Source organism: Lutjanus erythropterus, chromosome 9 (assembly GCF_056507025.1).
Source record: "Lutjanus erythropterus isolate fLutEry1 chromosome 9, fLutEry1.hap2, whole genome shotgun sequence".
Lineage (NCBI taxonomy): Eukaryota > Metazoa > Chordata > Actinopteri > Lutjaniformes > Lutjanidae > Lutjanus > Lutjanus erythropterus.
In genome coordinates, this window is record NC_139325.1 from 27,352,599 (window position 1) to 27,377,694 (window position 25,096).

At 36.9% G+C, this 25,096-nt stretch overlaps 3 protein-coding genes across 6 annotated transcripts; all 3 read right to left on the reverse strand.

Moving 5' to 3' along the window:
- Positions 1-893: 893 nt before the first annotated feature.
- LOC146321711 (NACHT, LRR and PYD domains-containing protein 1b allele 2-like) lies at positions 894-8,240 on the reverse strand. Of its 4 annotated transcripts, none has more exons than XM_084726979.1 (9): positions 7,961-8,240; positions 6,226-6,269; positions 6,037-6,107; positions 5,647-5,861; positions 5,294-5,544; positions 5,078-5,206; positions 2,738-2,873; positions 2,544-2,573; positions 894-1,413 (listed from the first exon to the last, which is right to left on the reverse strand). In XM_084726979.1, exons 1-9 carry the CDS (start codon positions 8,235-8,237, stop codon positions 1,145-1,147), a joined length of 1,422 nt encoding a protein of 473 aa, XP_084583105.1. In that variant the 5' UTR covers positions 8,238-8,240; the 3' UTR covers positions 894-1,144. The 4 variants fall into 4 exon arrangements, with proteins under 4 accessions (XP_084583105.1, XP_084583103.1, XP_084583104.1 ...); XM_084726977.1 differs by having other exon boundaries at positions 6,037-6,110; XM_084726978.1 differs by lacking the exon at positions 7,961-8,240 and adding an exon at positions 7,022-7,313.
- Positions 8,241-11,128: 2,888 nt separating this feature from the next.
- On the reverse strand, positions 11,129-17,534 carry LOC146321712 (uncharacterized). Its single transcript, XM_084725851.1, has 10 exons — positions 17,333-17,534; positions 16,930-16,958; positions 16,019-16,301; positions 15,657-15,700; positions 15,007-15,295; positions 14,006-14,049; positions 13,512-13,800; positions 13,131-13,159; positions 11,817-11,860; positions 11,129-11,267 (listed from the first exon to the last, which is right to left on the reverse strand). Exons 1-10 carry the CDS (start codon positions 17,532-17,534, stop codon positions 11,264-11,266), a joined length of 1,257 nt encoding a protein of 418 aa, XP_084581977.1. The 3' UTR covers positions 11,129-11,263.
- A 955-nt stretch (positions 17,535-18,489) lies between these two features.
- Positions 18,490-24,372, reverse strand: LOC146321713 (baculoviral IAP repeat-containing protein 2-like). Its single transcript, XM_084725852.1, has 4 exons — positions 24,235-24,372; positions 20,065-20,148; positions 18,762-19,045; positions 18,490-18,609 (listed from the first exon to the last, which is right to left on the reverse strand). The coding sequence occupies exons 1-4, from the start codon at positions 24,281-24,283 to the stop codon at positions 18,490-18,492; spliced, it is 537 nt and encodes a 178-aa protein (XP_084581978.1). The 5' UTR covers positions 24,284-24,372.
- Positions 24,373-25,096: the final 724 nt, after the last annotated feature.

A 25,096-nucleotide genomic window follows, 5' to 3' on the forward strand; every position in this document is an offset into this window, starting at 1 on the left:
TGAAATTATCTTGCTGAGGTAAGTGAGCAACAGGTTATATAAGATAAAATATATAAGAGTCATAAGTCATGTAAAGGCAGTTTATTTAAAAGCAACAAATGCTAAACAAACATATGAAATACAGTATAAAATATAATATACATGATTTGAAAAAATATATAATATAAGAAAGTGCATTCAATTGCAGTGATTGCATAAAAATAAAAAATAGGTCTTCAAAAAACTGAACTGGTATATATAAAAAAAAAAAGTATAAAGAGTATAAAACTGAGTTTGTACTGAAATGTTCTGCTTGCAGGTGGTAAACAACATTGTCACTGTATTTCATTCTTATTAAGATCGGTGCAAATAAATTAATCTTATGAAATTTAATAAATGTAAGAGATTTTCTTCCCAAAAGTTCCATAACTAAAATCACTTATAGAAATATTGATCATCTGGTTTCTACCTGCCTGTGCAAGTAAAGGAGCGTCTTAAGAAACTCTGGAACCTACAGGAGGAACCAAAAACTGTGTTTTATTGAAGGTTTTACTATTTTTTTTCTTTTTGGTTAATTTTTAAATCTACTTTTATGATAAACGTTGATTCGTTCTTTCTTTCTTTGTAAAGCAACATTTGAAGTAATGAAGGAGGAACAAGAAGCACATTTCTCTCTTTCTCTCTGCATGTTTTCCCTCATTCAGTTCAAACTTGTGGTGTGCTGATAGGTGATACGAAAATGTTACTGAGTGTGATCTCATAAAAATGACTCAAGAATTAGTCCAGTTACAGTTTTCTCAAAATATTTCAGCCATCCAACATTTTGCTTCCCTAATTAAGCAAATCTGACGCCTTGTGTCATGTTGAACTTCATTAATCTGCAATGTATTTGCCACCAGTCCACCCCCCCCCCCCCCCCCCAAATGCATTATTCTTTTTCCCATAAAATGTTAGAGCAATTTTACATGATCACTGAATAAAAAAGTCAAGCTTAACAAAAATACAGAAAGGGGCAGACAGATTCAGCGCCAGGTTGAATATTTTCATAACTGCAGACTATAAAATTGTTCTTTTAATGTGTAAAAATGCTGGTACGTTGTACGTTAAAGTAGTTTAACATTCTTTGTCTGGTCAGAAAAGCCATTTTTATCCATGATCACAGAATTTATGACTCCCCCCTCTTGAGATCAGCAACAAGGTATGACTCCTCCTTCTCAAGGATCTTGTAGAAAACGTCTTTAGCTGCAAGTCCTCCAGCATTCAGGGGACCACTATAGAGTTTCCTCATCTTCTCCTGTGGGGTTGGGATGGCACCGATTGTATCGTAACCTTCCTGCTGGATTACACCGTCTCTCAAGAGATTATCCAGGATTGGTCCGGTGTTGCTCACTCTCTTGATCAGATCACACTGGTGTTTATCCACAAAGTGTTCAACTGAGGGCAGAGGAGATAAAAAAAAAAAGTAGGGGGGGATGAAAATGAATTGATTTAGGTTAATATCTGGCAACATCAACTTTCTTTCACATTTATAAATTGAAAGGGTTAATTGCATAGTGTCATCCAAACCACTTCAGTGAAAAAATGAACACCACAAACACCTGTTGAATTTAAATTGTGTGTCAATGTTGCAGTTGGATAGTTGAATATTTAAAAATGTTATTGGTGGTGGCTGGCTGCCTTGCAGGTCATAAATCCTGCCCCCTCCATTTTAATAGACAGGACATGGGCCAAACCAAAACACCAAAGTACATGTCAAATAATTTTTTTTCCCATTTATGGTTTCTCTCAGATGCATTGGAGAGGCATTCTGGTTAATAAGAACCAATGCATTTCCATTTCCTGAGAAACATAAAAAAGGAAAGTAGGAAGAAAAACTGCAGAGATTGGAAAGCATGGTAGGCATACTTCATCATTTATCAGAATCAGATCATTTATATCATATGTATAATTGATATAATTTATGATAGTTTATCAGCGTGTTTTCCATCAGGATTCGCTCACAGCATGCAGAAAAAAATAGAATAGATGCTGCAGATTTTGAGGAGTGCTCTGTCTGAACAGTGACATTACATGTTGAGTAACTAGTTGCATGTAATTAAATTACAAGATAAATATAACTGTAATCTGTTGACAAAAGAATCTGCAATTAAACTACAGTTATTAATCAAAATATTGGTGATTACAAATGGGTTACATCCAAACATTCTTTTCCCGGTTTCTGCTGCACTCTACTGAGTGCAGTCTCCTGGTTTTCTATTTAACCTTTACTCAACCAGGTAAGTCCTACTGATTCTGGAAACATTATGTGTAAGAGAGACACGGACAAGATGGCAGCATTACAGGTTGCAGATAAAACAATACAAACTCAGGCAACAGATTGAACAACAGTGAAGATAAGACAACAGTAATGTCAAATTTTGGTTCCAAGCAAGCAAATCAACAAACAAAAGAATACAGGTGTTTGTAAGTTGTCACTGAAACTGAATGTGAAGCAGCCTTGTGACTCTGAAATCCAATCCTGAAAGTGCAATTCTTCTAAATAGAAACGACTTTAAATGTCTTACCTTGGACGCGAGCAGTGTTTTGATATTCATCTGAAAAAATGCAGAGTTAAAGAAAATATGGATATGTAGCTGATTTACTGCCTTCATCTAACAACAGACATCTGCTTCACTAATGATGAATATTTTAACTTAACATAATGAAAGTGACACGCAGGTAGTGCAGATTAAATATCGTGGTCTTATTTAAAACTGACCTTTTCGAATTGCACAGGTCCACACTGGTTGAAGCTCATTTTCTTGTGTGAGCTTGAGCTTGAAGTTTGTGTCTGGTTTTTCAAAGTACACTTCGAAGAAACATGAGAGTGTGCTTTCATAGCTGAGCTTCAATTTCTGTGAAAAAAAAAACATTTAAAAAAAATAAGAGAAAGGGAGAGAAGTTAGGCTTCGTACCAGTGGGCACCAGAAAATTGTGGTGGTGTTTTTTACTTATATGAAAGTACAAAAATGATTAATACATCTGTTAATACATCTGTTGTATCTTGCTGTGCAACAGTAGAATGTTTGGCTGAAATGCAGAAAGACATGAAGTACACACAGGGCCTGATTTACTGAAGGTTTCAACTTGATATTTCCATTAGACAAATGTGCAAACTGATCTACTAATGGTGCGCACTGAGGATTGCGTCTGTCAAATGTGCAAGACACCACGCACTGTCCATTTAGTACGTTTGCCTTAATGCAGTGGTTCCCAAACTTTCTCTGCTGGGCCCCCCTTTGGTTGATAAGAAAATTTTCGCGCCCCCCTAAACCTGACACACATACACATATTTTGTTTTCAGACTCCATTGCAGTTTATTTCACACATTGTAATTAATACAAACCTCATAAACTCTAATACAACCCTCATAAACTACAGGTTGCAATAAACTACAACCTCTTTTGGAATAAGAAATAAATAACGAAATAACAAACCACCTTAACAGTGTAATTATGTTCAGTGTAACAGGTTTCTTTTTTTTTTTTACTGTGTAACAATACTCAACATTGCTATCAATGCATTTTTCAAAAATTGCATCTATGTGCAAAAATGTTTTTTTAAAACATGACAACACAAATATGAACTCCCTGAAAGGAAAAAAAAAACAACAAAAACCTAAAGGTTTGTTGTGCAAAAATGAAACCTTTAATCCTCACATCTTTTCAGTGACTGGTGTGGGCCTGCTTCATGCTGCAGATCTTCTCAAATCTGGGTTGCAGTTGCGAGACTGCCACTCTGAGTTCATTCATTCATCATTCACTCGACTAGCTATGTGTCAATTGACGCGCCATCCGTCGGAAATAGACTCGCTGAGTATTCTCCGCGGAGCAGAGCGCCGAGCCGCTTCTGGTATAAATTACAGCTCCGCGGAGAATACTCAGCGAGTCTATTTCCGACGGATGGCGCGTCAATTGACACATAGCTAGTCGAGCGGGCAGGAAGTCAGGCACGGAAAACAGGGGAGAATCCGGTTGATTTTCAAAATAAAAGACCCCGTGCAGACTCGCGATCATAAAGACAGACAGAAAATAAACAATTTAACTATGTTGCCTGCTTATCCATGGTAGAAGCGGGCAACACGCTCCGCTGCTGAGACGCTCCTGAAACGCTGCTGATCTTAATTGAAGTCGCGTGCATTACGGAGCAAAACCGCAGCGCAGCCGCGCCTGGTGTCAATACCGGGTAAGCCTTACCGCGCCCCCCCTGCAATGGCACCGCGCCCCCCCTAGGGGGCGCGCCCCCCACTTTGGGAACCACTGCCTTAATGAATATGCAATATGGGCCATTTCTATGCTGTAAAATACTGGGAGGAGAAAATATAAATGGCTGCTGAAGAATGATTTAAATTATTTTCTCATGAGCTTTTTGGGCTATGCATTTATTTGAACATTAAGTGAACATTCACAGCCACTGTAGCCTAAAAAAATTAACACTAGCATTTATTCTGTGTTCCTTTTTCCTTCTTTTCACCAACAAAACATTTTTAAAGGGTTTTTGTTTTGGCAGGTTGCATCTCGCCCCCAGTGTGCTCCTCTTATTTAAGATAGTTGAAGTTTTATTATAAATCATTTTTTCTTTTGTTCTTTGCCTTTCTTGCAGACACTGAATAGACAAATAGTACATGTCCAGTATAGTGTTTGTTTTTGTAATATTCACTTTTTTTTCTGTAGCTCAACAATATGTTTATTTGCCCTTCCACTAACATCTCTAATTCCATTGTACTGAATTTCATTTTATGCTTGTAGTCATTTTGCATTTTGTCCAAACTCTTCTTGGCAGAAACCTATAAAACTTACAAAACCACAGTGCTAAAGATTTTGTGTATGGTTAAGTGGAAAGTAGGGTGTACAAGCCTTAAGGCCTTCCACAAATGTTTTAGGGACATTTGAAGCATTTAACTAAACTGTTTCAGAGTGCCCTAAAACCTCTGCAGTAGGTTACCAAGACATGATGGTGAAAGCAAAGTATGTAAAACTTTTGTTGTCTTGTTTAAAATATAGAAGAAACCATAATTGTTCCACTGTACAATAGTAACTCCAAGGAATTCAAAACATACTTCAGGATAAATTTCTGCACCATCCAAATCTGCTGTTAGGACGAAACGATCACGCAGTTTTAGAGACTTCTCTGGAGGCGGCTTTTGGATCACTTTGTATCCGTAGGATGATTCCCTTTTGTCCAAAGTCTGTAGAAGAAAAAAACAAATGAATAACAAGGTTACAGTAGTCAACATTGTATGACTGGTATTTGTGACAGTAAGATATGTAGTAACCTGTTGTAGAGCAGGATCACGTGGGATCAGGTAAACATGGAGCGTCAAGAATGCTGTGTTGGTCTTATATATTAACACGTTACAGTTAATTTTCACAGGAAAACCAACTTTCATCAGGACAGCTCTTGGTGAAAAAAGTGGTTCAGATAACTTGACATGGGATGCTGTGACCTCGGACACTTCTTCCACAACGTCTCCACAGTCATCAATGTGTAGGACTGCAAACTTGTCTGATATGGAAGTATTGTCATCTGCACACAATACAAGCACGCACAATTACTGAGGAGAAAAGACCTGCATCAGTTTTTGTACACGTTCATAAATACTTTATTATTTTATTCAAGTCTACTCACCTATGCAGATCCAGTGTGGCAGGTACACTTCATCTAACTTCCCAGCAGTGACTGTGATGTCCATTAGAGGACCTGCAGGCATGTACTGTAAGTTCTCCATCCTCTCCATAGGTTCCTCCCAAGAACAAAACTGGTATTTAAAACTGGCCTTTTCCTTACTGGCCCAGCGCAAACCAGAGACGCTGCATTCAAAGCTTCCTGTTTCAGACTGTAGGCTAAGTAGTGGAAAATAAAACAAGTGAGTTTGTCTTTATGAACAAAGAAACTGTAATAATTGGAACAATAAAGTGATGTAAATTATGAATGTGTGCCTTCAGTTTATTTAGTGTGAAATGTATTGTCCTATAGCTCCAGTTTGCTGTGACACAGTATTTACAATCTTATATTTACCTGTAAGTTGGAGCCTCATCTGTGTCTGTGATGATCACTTCAGGTTCAAGTTTAGTCCAGTCACTGGAGTCCTGCTGCAGAGGACAATCATTTTTACAAATACAAATGTGTCTTTTTGCAAGATCACATAAATGTACAAATGAATGAATGATACACAAACAGAACAAATGAATTAATGTGAAGGATTACCTTAATGCTTCCACAGCCCTCAAGCTCTAAGCTTCTTGAAGCCCCTTGTGAAAAAACACATGATCTTTTTTTAAATGATGTTATGTCGATTTATAAAATCATCTGGTTACTTTCCATATGTTATGTTTTCCATATGGTGCTACATAACTCTGCTCTAATATGAGACCAATGTAAAGTAATGGGTGTTGATGTTGCAGTCCTGCTATGTACAATGCATTTACGTAATTTACAGAATTTTAATCAATAATAAACCAGGATACTCAGAGTTACACAGGTAATCGTAGGACATGTTAAGATGCACTATACTAATCTAGTTACTGTAAAGTTGTATATAGATGCAGAAGATCAGCAACCAGATTTTTCCCCAACTTCCCACCTTATTTTGATTTTATTGGTAGTACTGACAGATGATGCAGTATTGGCCCTGACTTTTTTGTTGTTATGTGTGTCTGAGAGGTTTTTGTTTTTGTGTGTGTGTTTCTTTGTAACTCTGGAGCTTTAAAGCAAAAAAATATATTTCAGTCTGGACCAAACTGGAGCACCGACCAACAGACACACTGACATTATCATCCATGGAGCTGCTAACATGCTAAAACACTGACTGATCTAGACTGAGTGAGTTTAGTGATTAGACAGCATGTAGTGGATGATTCTAGATAACATTCAAAACAAACACGCAAATTCAAATGGCTGCCTGACTGTCAAGATTTTGAATTAAGGAAAAAACAAAGTAAAATAAAATAATACAGACCAAACTTGATATTTGAATTATATTGTTTTTTTTCCCACAACTTACCTTCAGATCCTGAGCTGATGTCTGACAGCCTCTGAACCGGATCACTCCTGTTCATCTTCTTTAAAACCTCTCTGGTCACCTCCACAGACTGTTGGCCATAGATCTCCTCCATCAGTTTCACAATTTCAACTCTGCCTGCCAGCTCCATTCTGTGTCCCGGGATTCTTGGGAGACTTTCCTTAATTTTAGTGTACTGCAGGACATGCTTGAATTTCTCGAGATCCCCATCACTGAAATCTTTCAGTGTTTCCAAAAGCTTCTTCTGAAGTGATGTCATGGTCACTTCCTGATGGATTCAACGTGATCAGTGGACATTTATATAACTTGTGTTTTCAATTTGGATCTATTGAATGAAAGCTGTGATGTGTAAAGTCAGACTCACTGTCTCTGAAGCTGCACCTTGATGTTCAGAGTGTTTTTCTGAGGAGAAAGAAATTTAAAATGAATCAGAGAATTGTAATTTAATTACAGATAGAGTATAATTGACTTTAACAAGATTTGGTTACTTAAAAGGACATCAAATTAAGCAAATTCACTGTATAATTATATATCACATTCACAATCTGAGCCAATCAAATACAAAAGGCCTGCAACAAATACCAAACTCATTAAACTTTCAGTTTTTGTTGTGACTGTGTGAGTGTTGTGGATTTCATTCATTATTTCATTTATGGTTTATTGATCCCTGTCAGCCATTTTAATATTTCATGTTGGTGATGATAGTTTTAGCACATTTACTTTTTTATTATGAATTATAAAATGTATTGATTAAACATTTATAAGACGTGACAGTTTAATGGGACACTTTTTTGTTTTCTTTGTCTTAAATTTGGATCCTGAACAGATGTTGTTGATTTAACTAATTATTTCATGAAGGATTTTAATTTCTTTTATGTTTAATATAAGTGATGGCAGAGTTTGAACTCTTCTTTGTCTTACCTTCAGATCCTGAGCTGATGTCTGACAGCCTCTGAACCAGATCTTCCCTGTTCATCTTCTTTAAAACCTCTCTGGTCACCTCCACAGACTGTTGGTCATAGATCTCCTCCATCAGCTTCACGATTTCAACTTTGTCTGCCAGCTGCATTCGGTGTCTCGGGATTCTTGGGAGACCTTTGTTTGTCTCAGTTTTCTGCAGGACTTTCTTGAATTCCTTAAGCTCCCAGAAACTTAAATCTTTCAGTGTTTCCAAAAGCTTCTTCTGAAGTGATGTCATGGTCACTTCCTGATGGATTCAAAGTGATCAGAGAACATTTATGTAATAGTTCCACTGTAGTGATGAAACATTATTTTTTTCATTTATTAATATAAACTGGTTATTAGCTGTGTTGGGTAAATTGTGTCTGATGCAACATTACTCACTGTCTGGAGCAGTTTAGGCTCATGTTCCTCTGAGGAAGAAGAAAATTCTCTCCAGCCTTGAAGCTCAGGCAGCACTGAAACTACATGAACACAAGACAAGAGCAACATTTTAATTTGACAATGATAAGCTATGACGAGTCCTCCACTGTAAGTTGATCAGCTGTTTATAACTGTCCATTGTCTGCAGTGGTGGACAAAGTACTCAACCCCAGTACTTGAGTCAAAGTATAGATACTCCTGGTCAAATATTACTCAACTACAAGTGAAAGTTGCTCAGTCAAAATTTTACTTGAGTTAAAGTACTAGAGTACTTGGTTTTAAAAATACTTAAGTATTCAAAAGTACATGTTTTTAAAAATACTTAAGTATTCAAAATTACAAAGTACATTTTCTAATATCAATACATGCTTTATTGTTTTCATGATGCATTTACAGAAGCTTGTAACTCTCTAAAACCATCTAATGATGCACTGACTTGCTTGTAGAACCACTCTGCTACACAAAGCCTATAGAAACACCTATAAAAACTTCAGCATAGAAATGCAATCAAAAACAAAAAGGACAGATATTGTCATTTTCTGATGTAACTGTATTAAAATCACTGCATAAAAGCAGATTGAAGCTGACTGTAAGGATTTCTCCAAGTCTGTTAAATAACTGAGATTTCTTTCTGTCTTCAGAGGCAGTATACACATGAATTATGCTGTATTTTTCACCCTGATAAAAACAATCCAACTTTAAAAGCTACCTGGAGTAATTAATAATTATAATAACATGTTGAGATTGTCAACCTGGGGTCCAGGCCCACCTTAGGGGGGCGCCAGAAATCACAGGGGGTCCTCAAGACTTTGTGTGTTCTGAGGTCCACAAAATCAGATTTGCACATATAGACTGATGTAACTGATTTTTTTTTAAATTCTGTGAGATCAGTGATGATGTCACAGTTCAGATCATGTGACTTACCATATTTGGTTAGCTGGATTCCTATTGGCTGGCTATAAGCTTCTCCTGTGATGTCATGAAGATGTCACTGGTCCAGAACTTTATAAATAGAGGCTGAGAAGATGATATGGACTGAGCTAGTTCTCCAACAGACATGACTGATGTCATCATCTGTGCCCTTCAAGAACAGGGCTTTTCTTTTTTTGCACAATCTTAGATTTAAAGGCCTAAAATTTAAAATTTTAAAAGTCTTAAATACGTAGGGATTTTAGATACAAGCAGTGGTGGACAAAGTACTCCAGTACTTGAGTCAAAGTATACATACTCCTGGTCAAATATTACTCAACTACAAGTGTTTGAATGAAAGAGGGAGAGCTTGCTTGTGCTTGTTAGTGCGCCTGGATGTATTTCTGCTTTTACATCAGTCCCATTTGAGAGGAGATACTGTGATTGGTTTGTTTCTGTGAGGAGCACAGCATGTGACCAATTGCATTTTAGAAAAGAAAAAACAGCAACAGCTGACTTCAACCATGTGCTCAGTCAAAAAGTAACAACAACCTTCCTAGAAATGTAGTGGAGTCAAAAGTACAATATTTGTCTTTGAAATGTAGTGGAGTGAAAGTCAGAAGTTTCCAAAAAAACAAGTACTCAAGTAAAGTACAGATACTCAAAACATGTACTTAAGTACAGTACTCAAGTAAATGTACTTTGTTACTGTCCACCACTGATTGTCTGTCAATGTCAAGCTAAGCCTCTTATCCTGACAACAAAAGCAAACGGCTGTGAAAATACACACTCTGGAGTTGAGGTTCATTGACTGTCTGTCTTACTGCCTGGCAGACTCCATTAAACATGTTGCTCAGTTTAATCATTATAAACATGAACTCCTTCTAAAATATTATAAATGATTTTTTATGACTCATAAACAGACACTCATTCAGTAAATATTTAACATAATTTAGCTCCATGTAAGGTGAAAAAACGTTTCCTTAATCTCTGATGACATATTAAGGTCATTCTATGATCCAGTGCAACAAATATGTTTCATATTTCTCCTTTAAGTCTAAATGACTCCAATACAAAAGCCTTACAAAAAAATTACCTTCACAGGAATTATAATATTCGAATTTTGTCAAAATATATCATTTACAATGCTGTAAAAGAATAATATTCAGTGTGTCAGAGATGTGTTGAAGTCAATGGTCGTCTTTGAAGTCAAAGTATTTGGTCTCAGAGAGGCTCCATTCAACTCAGTGATTTCTGCAGGCAAAGTAATAAATGTGGTCTTGTTGCATTTAGACATGAAACAGTCTGAAAATTTCATGCCGTAATTATAGGGACTAAAATAATTTGAAATGACATCATGTCCATTGTGATGTCAGTGTTTTCACTGACAAAACAAGCCCAACACCCCACAGCGCAGTAATCCAACATTTGAAGCCATAATGCTAATCATTTGGAAGTTATCATGGTTGTTGTGAAACTGATTATCATTTCATCCCTACTTGAATTAATCCCTCCTTTTTTAATATTTCTCATTGATGATCAAATAAAGTTTGAACCCAATCAAATGTTTTTACTGTGAATTATCAAATCTTTTAATGAGACATATATTAATTTTTCAAGTGTCAGTTTGTGTGTTTTTTCTCTGACCTTTGAGTCGTGAGCTGGTCTCTGACAACCTCTGCAGCAGATCGGTCCTCTTCATGTCCCTGAAAACCTCCTCAGTCACCTCCACAGACTGCTGGCCACAGGTCTGCACCATCAGATGCACTAGTAGATGTACACTGTCTGGACGGTCCAGTTGTCTCAGTGAGTTTTGTGGGAGGCTCCTCTGGAAGCACGTGAACGGCAGTAACCTCCTGAATTTCTGGATCTCCTTGTGACTCAAATCACTGAGTGTTTCCAAAATAATCTCTTCAACGGCTTCCTTTGCTGCTACCTGAAAAATTCAAATGATACATTAATCCAAGTTTAAATTTCTTGACTGGAATGGTTGAGATTTATTTCTTTGCCTTTTATCTGTTTTGGACATCGAGTGTTGTGTTACAAGATTTATATTCTGTTTTTCCTGCATAATCACTCAACACAAACATACACTTGGTCATTTCTATTCTACTGATTAGTTTTATATTGTCTCATTTACAAACACAAATTATTATATGTGTACTCATTTCTTTAGCAACATCAAAGCACAAGATGATTCCCTTTGTCCTTTTACCCTTTAATTCCTGTAAACTATCACCTGATCTAACACAACAGATTCTTGTTTGTGTGGCTCAAATAAACCTTTTGACTTTTTATTTCACATTCAGCATTTCTATCAAACATCAGTGATGGAAAACATTATTATTAAAGAGCTCCACATTAACACTGAGAAACATTCAAGAAAAACATTTGGTTTAGTTTAATCATTTATAATCTTCAAGATGAGGATGTTTTCAACCTGAAACTACTGAATGAAAGCTGTGATGTGTAAAGTCAGACTCACTCTCTCAAATTGTGCACATAGATGTTCATCAGCAGAGTGTTCGTCTGAGGAGAAAAGAAATGTAAGTCGACTCTGAAACTGATTTAAAAGCAAATACAGTAAAGCAACAAAATGACACATTATAAACACCTGCACAGTGTGAAGTATTACAAAGTCTTGCAACAAATACTAAACTCATTAAATTTAACATTCAGGTTTTGTTGAGACTGTGAGAGTTACTGATTTAATTATTTTATTAATGATTTGTCAATTTTTATATTCAACAATGATGATGACACAGAGCTTGAACTCAAAAAGATTTCCTTTTGTTAGTATGAATTATACAATTATCGATAAATACGACCCACTTTTGTCTTCTTTGTCTTACCTTTGAGTTCTGAGCTCGGCTTTGACAACCTCTGAACCAGATCAGTCCTGTTCATGTCCATGTAAACCTCCCTGGTTAACTCCACAGACTGTTGGCCGAAGGTCTGCACCATCTGATCCACTATTTGTACTCTGTCTGCTGTGTATCCCATCATCCATGGGATGTATGGGAGTTCCTTCTGGGAGACAAACTGCAGGAACCTCTTGAAATCCTTGAGCTCCTTATTTCTCAAATCATTCAGAGTTTCCAAAAGCAGCTGTTTAACAGCTGCTATTGTTGCAACCTGAAATAATCAAAACATTCATGGGAAATATATTTAATCCAATGGAACAATTACAAATGTATGTCTTTACATCTTATCAATGTTGTAGACGAGGCTGTTTCTGTTCGATAAGTCTAGATATTGAATCATTTAACTGCTGTTGTATTATTGCAGTGTGTTAACTTTTTTTTATGGATTAATGTATTTGCTTTTGTTTGAGAATCACAAAGTACAGAGTGAAAGATGATTTTCTTTTCCTTTCACCCTATAATAATTATAAATCAGTAGGAAAAATACTGTATCTCATCATATCATATCATTTCATATCACATCATATATACTATTATAGGATAGAATAACTGCTGAAGGGGGCGTCCTGGTAGCTCAGTTGGTAGAGTGTGAACCCCACGTACTGAGGCTGAGTCATCTGCAGCGGCTGTGGGTTCAATTCTAGCCAGTCACCTTTTGAAACGTGCCATTAACACACTCTCTCTATGACAAATAAAGCCATAAAGCACCCCCAAAAATATAAATGTTTATATTATATATTATTTAATATATAAAGAACAATTCCAAAACTGCTCAGCCTGAATGTAGCTTCTGTTCTTTCATTTAATTTATTTTTAACCTGTATCTGTTAAATGAAAGCTGTGTTGTATAAAGTCAGACGTGTGACATTACTCACTCTCTGGATCAGTGCAGAGTGCTGCTCATCTGAAAAGAGAAAAGTGGCAAAAATCACTCGAAAGATTAATTTAACATGTCACACAAAACATTGTTATAAGACAATATTACTTTCTAAAAGTTTACAAAACACAAAATTACAATTAAACCTCCTCAACAGAGACATATGAAATGTTATTTTCACCTCCTCACCCAAAATATTTTTTATGCTTTACATTCATCCTAAAATATATCTTGTACACCAGATGATGTGTCTTTTTCTCTCATTATAAATCTTATTTTTTATAATGTAAAAAGAAGAAGACATGGCTCATTAACCAATGAAATACATGTTAAGGACCAGTTTCATGATTTCAAGATGTTTTTGTCTTTACTGTCTTACTTTTGGATCCTGAGCTGCTGTCTGACAACCTCTGAACCAGATCAGACCTCTCCATCTTCTTTAAAATCTCTTTAATCTTCTCCACAGATTGTTGGCCAAAGGTCTGCACCATTAAAAACACTGTGTCCTGCATGTCTCTTGTCTCCCACACCATCCATAAGGTGTCTGAGTGATGTATGTCGCAGAGTGTTTCACTCAGGAGGACGTCCTTGAGCATCTTGAGCTCCCCACCACTTAAATCTTTCAGAGTTTCCAAAAGCAGCTCAATAACCGACATCAGCGTTTCCACCTGGTAAAATTAAATTAATTATTTTGTGTGTAATATTATCATCTTTATTTAAATTTATTACTCATTACTATCCAGTGTCTCCCTCCCTTTTGTTGTCACGACAGAGCCAGGTTGTGACAAATAACAGATTTATTTTCTGTCAATCAACTGATCAATTAATTGTTTCAGCTTTAGTTTAAAGTCAGACAGATGAGACATTACTCACTTTCTGCATCAGTGCAGGACAATGTTCATCCACAGAGTGTTTCTCTGCAGAGAGAGGAAAAATAAAAAGACTCATAAATGATTGATTTAACATCAGGCTTTATAATCAGACACTGTTAGACTGTAAGAATTCTAGTTTGAAGGATTCACTACAAAATGTACAGAAAATCTGTTTAATATTAACATCATAAAAATGAACCAGTTTCACCTGATGAACATGATTTTACATGTTATTAAACTCTGTTGAAATATCATAAACTGAAAACTAAATTAAAATAACTGTCGGACTTTGTTTCTTGTTATCAGTGTTTTAAGTGTCTTTACTTTTTATAGAGGTCCTACCTCCTCTGTGGTATTCACACCAAATAATTCAGCTGATGTAATAATAATTGTAGTTTCAAGAATATTTAATAATTCAACTTTAGGTGTGTGAACTGAAGGCAGGAGGAAGTCATGGTTACAGAGATCACAGAGGAAACCAAATTCAGCCAAATTCCTATAAGGCCTTAGACAAGATTGATAAGAATGATCTCAAAATGCACAAATTCACTGAAACAAAAACCTAACGAGAACATGTGAGCCAGTAAAGACAAATGTTTTCAAAGAAAAGATGCTGAGATCTTTGAAAACACAACATTTACTAAAAAGGATTAAAGTCAACAGATTCATGAATCCTTCAGAACATCATTACTGTAAAGTCAAAATCCAAACCATTCATTTAGTTTTTCTGTATGTACAAGGAAACTGAGTTTGTTAAAATTGTCACTTCAAAGTTTAAATACTAATTTTACTGATTGGAGAACACATTCCCTTATTTTTAAGATGGCAGACAACTAACTCTGTGAACTTCTGATGTTCAGTTTTTCTTGTGACTGTTTGACATGTGTTGATTTAACTCACTGAGCTACAATTAATATTTTGCCCTAAAAATTAAAAGACTTGTAACCACGTAAATGTATTTATTATCACAGATTAATGTGACAGTTGTCTTCTTCATCTTACCTTTGGGTCCTGAGCTGGTCTCTGACAGCCTCTGCACCACATCAGTCCCGTTCATGTCCATGAAAATCTCCCTGGTCACCTCCACAGACTGTTGACCACATGTCTCCATCATCTCATCCACCAGTGTCTCTGTCCAGTTTGCCCACTGCAGTTGTCTCCATGAGGTCTGTGGAAGGTTCCTCTGGAAGAACGTGAACTGCAGAAACCACTTGAAGTTCTTCAGCTCCTTGTTGCTCAAATCATTGAATGTTTCCCAAAGCAGCTCTTTAACAGCCCCCATTGTTGCCACCTGGAAAATTACAGTATGTTCATGAAGAAAATATATTATTTCTTCACTGGAAAAAATAAACATTTATCTTTTCACATCCAGTCGATGTTGTTATTTTAAAGACTTGAAAATTTTAAACCCAAGCTGCTGAAACATTTGGTAATTATCTTAAATTTCATTGCCTTTTGTTTAGGAAATGTCTAAAAAGTAATAATAATAACATTATTGAGCTCAGCCTCATCTCAGCTTCAGCTCAATTTAAATCATGAGTTTGGTTTAATTCATCATCCTCTATCAGCATTAATGTTGATATCATTTAAACCTGCATCTTGTTAAATAAAAGCTGTACTCTGCATGGTCAGACAGATATAACATTGCTCACTTTGTGGATCAGTGCAGACAGGTGTTCATCCACAGACTGTTTTTCTGAAGACAAAGAGAGAAAATAAAGCAAATAAAATCAAGTGAGTGACATCAGGCAGTGCTGCTTTGTGAAAAATTACAATACAGACACACAACACAAAATTAGAATCAAACCTCATTAACAGTTACATACAATATATTTTACCCTCTCTCCTAAAATATTTTCTCATACTTCACATTAGTCATAAAATATATTTTGGACATCAGATGATGATTCTTTTCTCTGTATAATCTTATTCATGTTAATAAAAGAAGACAGATTCTTAACATATGAGACACATGTTAAGAGACAGTTTAATGTTTTTGTTTTTATTGTCTTACTCTTAGGTCTTGAGCTGCTGTCTGACAGCTGCTGCACCAGATCAGTCCTCTTCATCTTCTTTAAAACCTCCTTGGTCATGTCCACAGACCTTTGGCCGTAATGCTGCACCATTAAAAACACTGTGTCCTGCATGTCTGCTGTCCTCATCAGCTGGAAGACTGAGTCACGTGTGTGAAGGTAAAGTGAACGTGGGAGGGCTTTCTTAAACATCTTAAGCTCTCCGTCGCTCAAATCTTTCAGTGTTTCCAAAAGCAGCTCTATAATAGACGTCATCATTTCCACCTGGAAAATTCAAAGAAAATGTTCATGAGGTAAAAATATTATATAAATATATTTTTCTGTTCATATTTCATCAATGTTTGTGTTTTAGAAATGTGGATGAGGTCAGAGTGTATCAGCCATATCAAACAAGGTGATAATACAAATTATAATATTTGTCTAATTGAGCATATATGTATTTTTTTACAAACTGCTTGTATATGTACACATAACATTAAGGTGATTTATTCTCTTCTATACGTATTTTATTTTTCATAAGATGGTTTATAACTTTATTTTACAGTCTGAGTCAAACTCTTTTAAATACTGAGCTACAAAACCTGCAATGAGCCTCTTGATTTTTTATCTTGATTGTGAATTTTTATTTCCGTCAAAGTTAAATAAACAAATCAAGAAAAACAAAAGATTAGTAACATTAAGATTATTGATAAATAAATTGAATACATGAATATAAAACCTCATGTGTACATTATGTAGTTTGATCAGTTCAGTTTTTGAGAAAATGATTTCAGCAAAATCAAAATTTTGTTTGTATCATGATTTATTATGTTCAAGATGAAGACGATTTTAGATCTTCATGTACTGAATAAAAGCTGCTCTGTGTAAAGTCAGAGTGATGTGACATACTCACTCTCTGGTTCAGTGAAGGCTGCTGCTTCTCTGAGGGAAAACAAATTTTAAAAAGACTTCTTAGTAATTTATGAAACATCAGGCTTTATGAACATTTATAATACAAAGGCTTTCATTCCAAAGTGACACAACAGTGACATAATAACACTGTATGTAGAGATAATTAAAGATGTTATAACAGTGTTGAATGTTTGTGGATGTTTGTTATTGCAATATGCACAAACTTAAAATGTGATTAAAAAACAATGTTCCTCCAACTGATGTACTTTCCTATTTTTACATAATAAAATATAAAACTTCTGAGCTACGTGTGTGTGTGTGTGTGTGTGTGTGTGTGTGTGTGTGTGTGTGTGTGTGTGTGACAGTTTTGTGTTTTTCACATATTTCTGTCTTCTTTGCTTTACCTTCAGTTCCTGAGCTGAACTCCACACACTCTTGGCTGTACGTATCTACCATCAGCTCCACCACGTCCTGTGTGTTTGTCACTTCTTGTTGCCTCCTTGAGAAGAGTGGCAAACTTTTCTCCAATTCAGTGAGGGACATGAATTCTTTGAGCTCCTCAGAACTCAAATCATTCAACGTTTCAGGAAGCTTTTTCTTAGCCATCACTGTTTCTACCTGTGAATTTGAATTTATAGTAATAATGTTTAATATCATGGAACATTTTACAAGTTAAACAGGTTCAATGATTGATCCTAACAGAGCACCATATATCGTTTTAGTTTGCTCTGATAAATATTGTAAACACAATAATACTGATCTTGACTTGACCAAACTTAGTTCTGTGCGAGAAAATCAAACCTTCACAGCGTCTCAAGCTGCATTTATGTGTATCTAGCAACATAGGGGCTGAGATTTGGTCAAAATAAACTTTTACATTAAGAGATGTTTACTTAAAATAAAAACAAGTGAAACTTTTAAAAACTCAGCAGGTGATTTTGAGGATCACTATATTCACATAGGAACAAAAATATTCTGCCTTCTGCAAAGCAGAGTGGATTTTGAACCTGTATACAGGGTGTGCCTCCATTCAACCAACAATGGTGACAGAAGAAACATTTTGTGTAGTTAAATGACTGTAGGGGTAGGGGTGGGTGATATGAGCTAGAATTTATATCACAGTATTTCTTCTTCTTTTTTCAAAACCAGCTGAGGCTCCCACATCAACCTATAGCTCTCATTATGTATCAGGCTTCAAATGAGGCTTAACTTTCACATGATTTCTCATGACTGTCCCTCAGTAGTACAATAATATTCCATATATCCATACATTCCAAGTAAAACTCCAAAGCAATAAATAAAACTGGATTTATACTTTATCTAAAACACCTCTGGGTTGAATACTGTCAGATGCCTCACTAAAGCATGGTCATTTTAACCTGGTAAAACATTTATCATGGTAATGAAGCTCAGTGTCAGTTCAATCAGGAGGAATAGCTACATGCCTCATTCATTGCTCTCTTTACCAAATTATTCTCAACCAGCTATCCACAGGTGTTCACTCTTTAAGTAAACCATTCAGATTTAGCCACAGTCTCCATCAGCCAATTATGTCATTGTGTCAGAACTTTAAAACTGTTCTCCTCTCTGCAGCTTTCAGCTGCCAGTTCTGCACCGAATTGTTGCAACCCTCCTCCACCCATTTCTCTTCCAGTTCTTCTAACCCAGAGCCCAGGTTGAGCTCATCAGAAGTTCAGTCCTCATCTCATCCAGATTTGTAGCCATCGCTTCACCACCACCACCAGTGTCTAGACTCCATCAGGGGGATTCCTTTACCAGTCACAGCTTCACTAACCCCTTTATACATGATGATGTGACTAAGGATTTACTCACCTGTACTTTATCAAAGACATTTTCATTCTTCTCTCCTTTGAGGTCAGCAATGAGATTTGGCTCATTTTCTTCAAGGAGTTTGTAGAAGACATCTTTGCAGTCTGTACCAGCTTTCAGGAACGTAGAGCAGAGTGTCCTCATCCTCTCCTGAGAGGTACGTAGAGCCCCGATTTTATCATAACTCTCCTGAGAGATGACTTGTCTGTCGAGGAGTTCATCCAGAATTGGCACAATGTTGCTGACCCTCTTGATCAGCTCCAACTGATGTTTATCTACAAAGTGCTCTGAGGAAAGAGCAAAAAAATTAAACTGACTGGATATAGAGAATATATTTAGAGAGCTATATTCAAATGTATATTGTTGTTCATTGAAGCATTTTAACTGCATGTGGTGTCCAAGGATGAGTATTTACTGTTGTTACAGTGACTGATGGGTATAAAATAAAACCAAAACACAACTCATACAACAGTGTTATGACCTATAAAGTGATATTTGTTCAATTTGATTTAATTTTAAAAAGCCAATTTATACTTTTGGAATTAAACTACATCCGGAAGAATAAGGTAACATTTTACAGTTATATGATGACATATTCTCCAAATGCCATTTTGTAAAGCTCTCACATCTTAAAGGGGCAGCTTACCACAAAATCGAAAGTACATATTTTTCCTCTGGCCTGTAGTGCTATTTAACCATCTAGATTTTCTTGGTGTGAGTTGCAGAGTTTTGGAGATATTGGCTGTAGAGATGTCTGCCTTCCCTCTAATATAATGAGAGTAAATGACACTCAGCTTGTGGTGCTCAAAGCACCAAAAAAAGTACATTTAAAAAATTCAACACCAGTTTCTCTTTCCAGAAAAAATGACCTGGTTACTCAAGATAATCCACACACCTTGTTGTGAGCAGTTTCAAGTCCGTAAGATTCTTCTGCAGAGAGAAAGTAGTTCCTACATGAAATTGCTCTCAAGAAGGTCTGTGGATTATTTTTCAGAAAAACAATTATTGGCTGTATTGCCAAGAGTGAGATGAGATGATTGATAACACTCTCATGTCTGTATGTTAAATATTCTTATAAGATTCTGTTCTTGGTTTTAAAATCACTTGGTGCATTAGGGAACGGGACAATTTTAATATTATGAAATATTATTAAAAGAGAAAAGCAATAAATCCTAACATGTGAACATAAACCAAATAGTGTTTGCCATTTCTACTTTATGAATACACATGTACCACAACAGATATAAAACGAGTCCCCAGACACAATTTTATTAACTTTGTGTAACAGGCTACCCTGTGTTAATACCTGTTGTAGTAGTTGCAGTAGTGTGTGTCCCTTCGGGGAGTTCCGGGAAGATGGCGGAGTGAGCGGTTGCGTTTTCTGCAGGCTCTGTAAATAAAGTTTTGAAACCGTCCTTAACAAACCATCCTTTCAGTAGAAAAAACAACCAGCTACACAGAAAACAGCACAAGTAACTCCTGAGCCCCACAGAGTTTTGGGTTTTTTGAGGCAGGCCACTTTTTGCTCTCGGTTTTTCAACGCGAACGAGATGGCTAACGCTAGGAGAGCGGCTAAAACTGAAATGCTAACGGACCATGACTACGACAGGATGGTCCTGCAAGAGGCATGTGATGATGAGGAACTAGAAGAAATGTATGACATGAAGGAGATGATTGAAGAAAACCTGAAAGTGCCTCATGATCATACACCAGTGCCCAGCCCAAATCAGATCAAAGGCTAAAGACAACCAGCCGGGTGAGATAACAAATTAAGCCATCTTTAATGCGATTCAAGCTCTGATAAAGAGATTTGATGAGCAAGACGACAGGCTGAAAATCTTTGAAAGTCGGATGGAAGCAAACACACAAGCTGTGAGAGAAAATAAGGAAGAAATAAGCAAAATGAAAGAAGTGGTGTCACTGAGAAAAGAAAATGTCTCACTGAAGCAGATGTGTTTGGAGCAAGCAAGATATAAAAGAAGGTGGAATCTCAGATTGATGGGCCTTCCCAAAAAAGAAAAGGAGAAGACAAGAGAGACTGTGATTGGCATCCTGACACGAGTGAAATTGTGAATTGTTAGACAAGTTAAATTGACTTTCTTCTTTTTATTAAAATCTTGTTATTGTTCTGTTACAAATTGCAAAAACTGTTTTTTGAAGAGCTTATAATGTAAAATGCATTTTATACATGTAAATGATAAATATGTTTTATCTACACTACCGTTCAAAAGTTTGGGGTCACCCAAACAATTTTGTGTTTTCCATGAAAAGTCACACTTTTATTTACCACCATGAGTTGTAAAATGAATAGAAAATATAGTCAAGACATTGACAAGGTTAGAAATAATGATTTGTTTTTGAAATAATAATTTTTTCCTTCAAACTTTGCTTTCATCAAAGAATCCTCCATTTGCAGCAATTACAGCATTGCAGACCTTTGGCATTCTAGCTGTTAATTTGTTGAGGTAATCTGGAGAAATTTCACCCCACACTTCTAGAAGCCTCTCCCACAAGTTGGATTGGCTGGATGGGCACTTCTTGCGTACCATACGGTCAAGCTGCTCCCACAACAGCTCAATGGGGTTTAGATCTGGTGACTGCGCTGGCCACTCCATTACAGATAGAATATCAGCTGCCTGCTTCTTCTCTAAATAGTTCTTGCACAATTTGGAGGTGTGCTTTGGGTCACTGTCCTTTTGTAGGATGAAATTGGCTCCAATCAAGCACTGTCCACAGGGTATGGCATGGCGTTGCAAAATGGAGTGATAGCCTTCCCTATTCAAAATCCCTTTTACCCTGAACAAATCTCCCACCTTACCAGCACCAAAGCAACCCCAGACCATCACGTTACCCCCACCATGCTTGACAGATGGCGTCAGGCACTCTTCCAGCATCTTTTCAGTTGTTCTGCGTCTCACAAATGTTCTTCTGTGTGATCCAAACACCTGAAACTTCAATTTGTCCATCCATAACACTTTTTTCAATCTTCCTCTGTCCAATGTCTGTGTTCTTTTGCCCATATTAATCTTTTTCTTTTATTGGCAAGTCTCAGATATGGCATTTTCTTTGCCACTCTGCCCTGAAGGCCAGCATCCCGGAGTCGCCTCTTCACTGTAGATGTTGACACTGGCGTTTTGCGGGTACTATTTAATGAAGCTGCCAGTTGAGGACCTGTGAGCCGTCTATTTCTCAAACTAGAGACTCTCATGTACTTATCTTCTTGCTCAGTTGTGCAGCGGGGCTTCCCACTTCTTTTTCTACTCTGGTTAGAGCCTGTTTGTGCTGTTCTCTGAAGGGAGAAGTACACACCGTTGTAGGAAATCTTCAGGTTCTTGGCAATTTCTCGCATGGAATAGCCTTCATTTCTAAGAACAAGAATAGACTGTCGAGTTTCATATGAAAGTTCTCTTTTTCTGGCCATTTTGAGCGTTTAATCGACCCCACAAATGTGATGCTCCAGATACTCAACCTGCTCAAAGGAAGGTCAGTTTTATAGCTTCTCTAACCAGCTAAACTGTGTTCAGCTATGCTAACATGATTGCACAAGGGTTTTCTAATCATCCATTAGCCTTCTGACGCAATGAGCAAACACATTGTACCATTAGAACACTGGAGTGATAGTTGCTGGAAATGGGCCTCTATACACCTATGTAGGTATTGCACCAAAAACCAGACATTTGCAGCTAGAATAGTCATTTACCACATTAGCAATGTATAGAGTATATTTCTGATTAGTTTAAAGTTATCTTCATTGAAAAAAACAGTGCTTTTCTTTCAAAAATAAGGAAATTTCTAAGTGACCCCAAACTTTTGAACGGTAGTGTATATGTCAGTATATTTTGCAAGCTTGCTGTTTCAGATGCAAGCAAAGGTTTTGTTTTAAATCTGCAATGTTAAATTAAATTGCCGGAGGGCATCATAAAATAATGTTGCGTCAGCCATTTCTCAGAGTGTCGTAAAACATGTCCGTCCCCGCGCATGCGCAGAAACCACTTCTGCCACTTCTGCGCATGCGCGGGGACGGATCGTGTTCCGGGTACGGATCGGGCACTGACATCGGGTATCCCTACCGAGTTACGGTTGCCGTAAAACAGTTGTTGTTGACGGGGTGTCACTTGTGTGGACTTGGGGCAGCCACGTATTCCAGAATGCATTTCTTAGGAACAACGGCAGAGGAGAAGACCAACAACTTTAAGTTACAAGTGTCGAAATACTGCTGTGTTAGTACCACGGAATGCAATTTTAAGATTATTTTATGTGAGAATGCAGACATTAAAACTTAGAATCTGTGGTCGATTCATCACGATAGCGCGTAGTTTAAAATTTGCTCCGAAGTTTTCGGAGATGTGTTGTCCTGCCAACGGGACGGCCAGCATACCTCGCCAGCTGACAAGATGTTAGCTAACTGTTAGCATTCATGATACTCGGCTAAAAACAGCCTTATCCCGGCATGACCTTTTGAAATTGGCCGCTGGCTCTGATATCTCTTTAGTAGTAAAACGAGATACAATTCGTTTTCCTCACATTTAAACCAAAAGATACAGGGTTGTGTTTTATATCACATTTCGTTTTATTTCAAATATACATTAATGGTGAAAATAACTGGAAGTGGGTAAGCCAAGACGAACCTAGATGGTGACATCATCAAGCACGCTACTGTCCCAATAGCAGAATGACCGCCCTGTGTCCTTCCGTCCTCGAGAGACTGTACTCCCAAGTCGAACTTGCTAAGTCCGAACTTGGTATCATTGAGAAACGGCTATAGACATATATACGTTTATATGTCTATGACTGTTGAATACGCGTGTGCAGCAGCCCCCCAACACACACACAGACACAGACACACACACACACACACACACTGTATCTCATGTTAACCGTCGTTTTCCCGTCAGCTTCTGGTGTCAGAATATTTTGAAAACGTTAGCTAGCAGTTAGCGTTACGTAGCAACCTCTTCTACACAGTAGAGGGTTAGCTAACTATAATGAGGTCGTGTCGAGAAGGGAAACTCAGACCCGCGAAAGATCTCGCGAGAGATGTCGAAGGATTTTTAACCCAAAACACGATTTTTCCCTAACCATAATAAAATGTCTTTGTCCCTGAACTTTCGCGTATTTTAATCACAACGCTGTCCGATTATAAAACATAACTGGGTCGTACTAGGTACATAATGATCAAACCACACACACAAGTCTCGCGAGAGTTTGCCAATCAAGCGTTACCTTATAGACATGGCCCTATACCCTGTCGTGAGAACTATGAAAGTGAAAGTAAAAAATTATCAGGCTGTTGACTTGCTACCGTTTAACTACTTGTAGCTTCAGTTATTGTTTCTGAAAATCGTCCACTTATGTTCATTAATGGCGGAAATTCGTTCATCTCTGTATTTAAAAGAGTTTCAGCACTGCTCCGCTGCTCGATATTAACGTAAAGTGAAACAACCTTATTGATGCTGAACGTAAAAATTTGACCTACCTGGTGTATCGCTCTGTCTCATCTCTCGTCTGCTGGTCTGTTTCAGCATCTTTGAAGATTTGTAAACAGAGGATCTTTTCAATCCAGCCACATTTCTACATTTGACTCGTTCAGCATTCCGAACTCTGAAGTCATGTACAGTCATGTCAGTATCCTCCCCCTTTACTCTTAAAACTAACGCCCATTTTACTCCTCATTGTCAAACACTGGACACGAATAAATCAAATTTCAGCAGTGATATTTTTTAAACATGACTTCGCATGGATGATTTTTTTTAGTTGTTTTTTTAAATTGCATATTACAGCACAGTAAGCACCCACAATATTTTGTCTACTCAAATATGAGATTTTTAAAAACTACTGAAACAGTTTATTAGCTTACTGTTTAGTCAGACATTGTTTTCAACCATCAGATAACCTGAATTGCAAAGTCAAAGCAAAATGTATCTTTTCACTACCTTTGTGTGTGTGTGTGTGTGTGTGTGTGTGTGTGTGTGTGTGTGTGTGTGTGTGTGCGCGCGCATAAAACTGATTTACAAAATAATAATCACTTTACATAGAAGAAAAACAAAAAGTGCTACAAATATTTGCAAATTAATGTAATTTTCGTTTTTTGAATAATGATAATGTAGATGTTGATTGGTTAATTGTAGTGATGTTGACAGACTGTTACAGAGAGATGGTCCTATGGTGTATTTCAACATGTATTGATTAAGAGAAGTCTTACAATATGGAGGATGAAAGTCCCTTGAGTTTCTTGTACAATATATCACATAAATAACAATTCTAAAAAAAAAAAAAAAAAAACTGTTTACATGTCCCTCTTTGTGATAGACACTATAGATCTGATATCTGAAGATGTT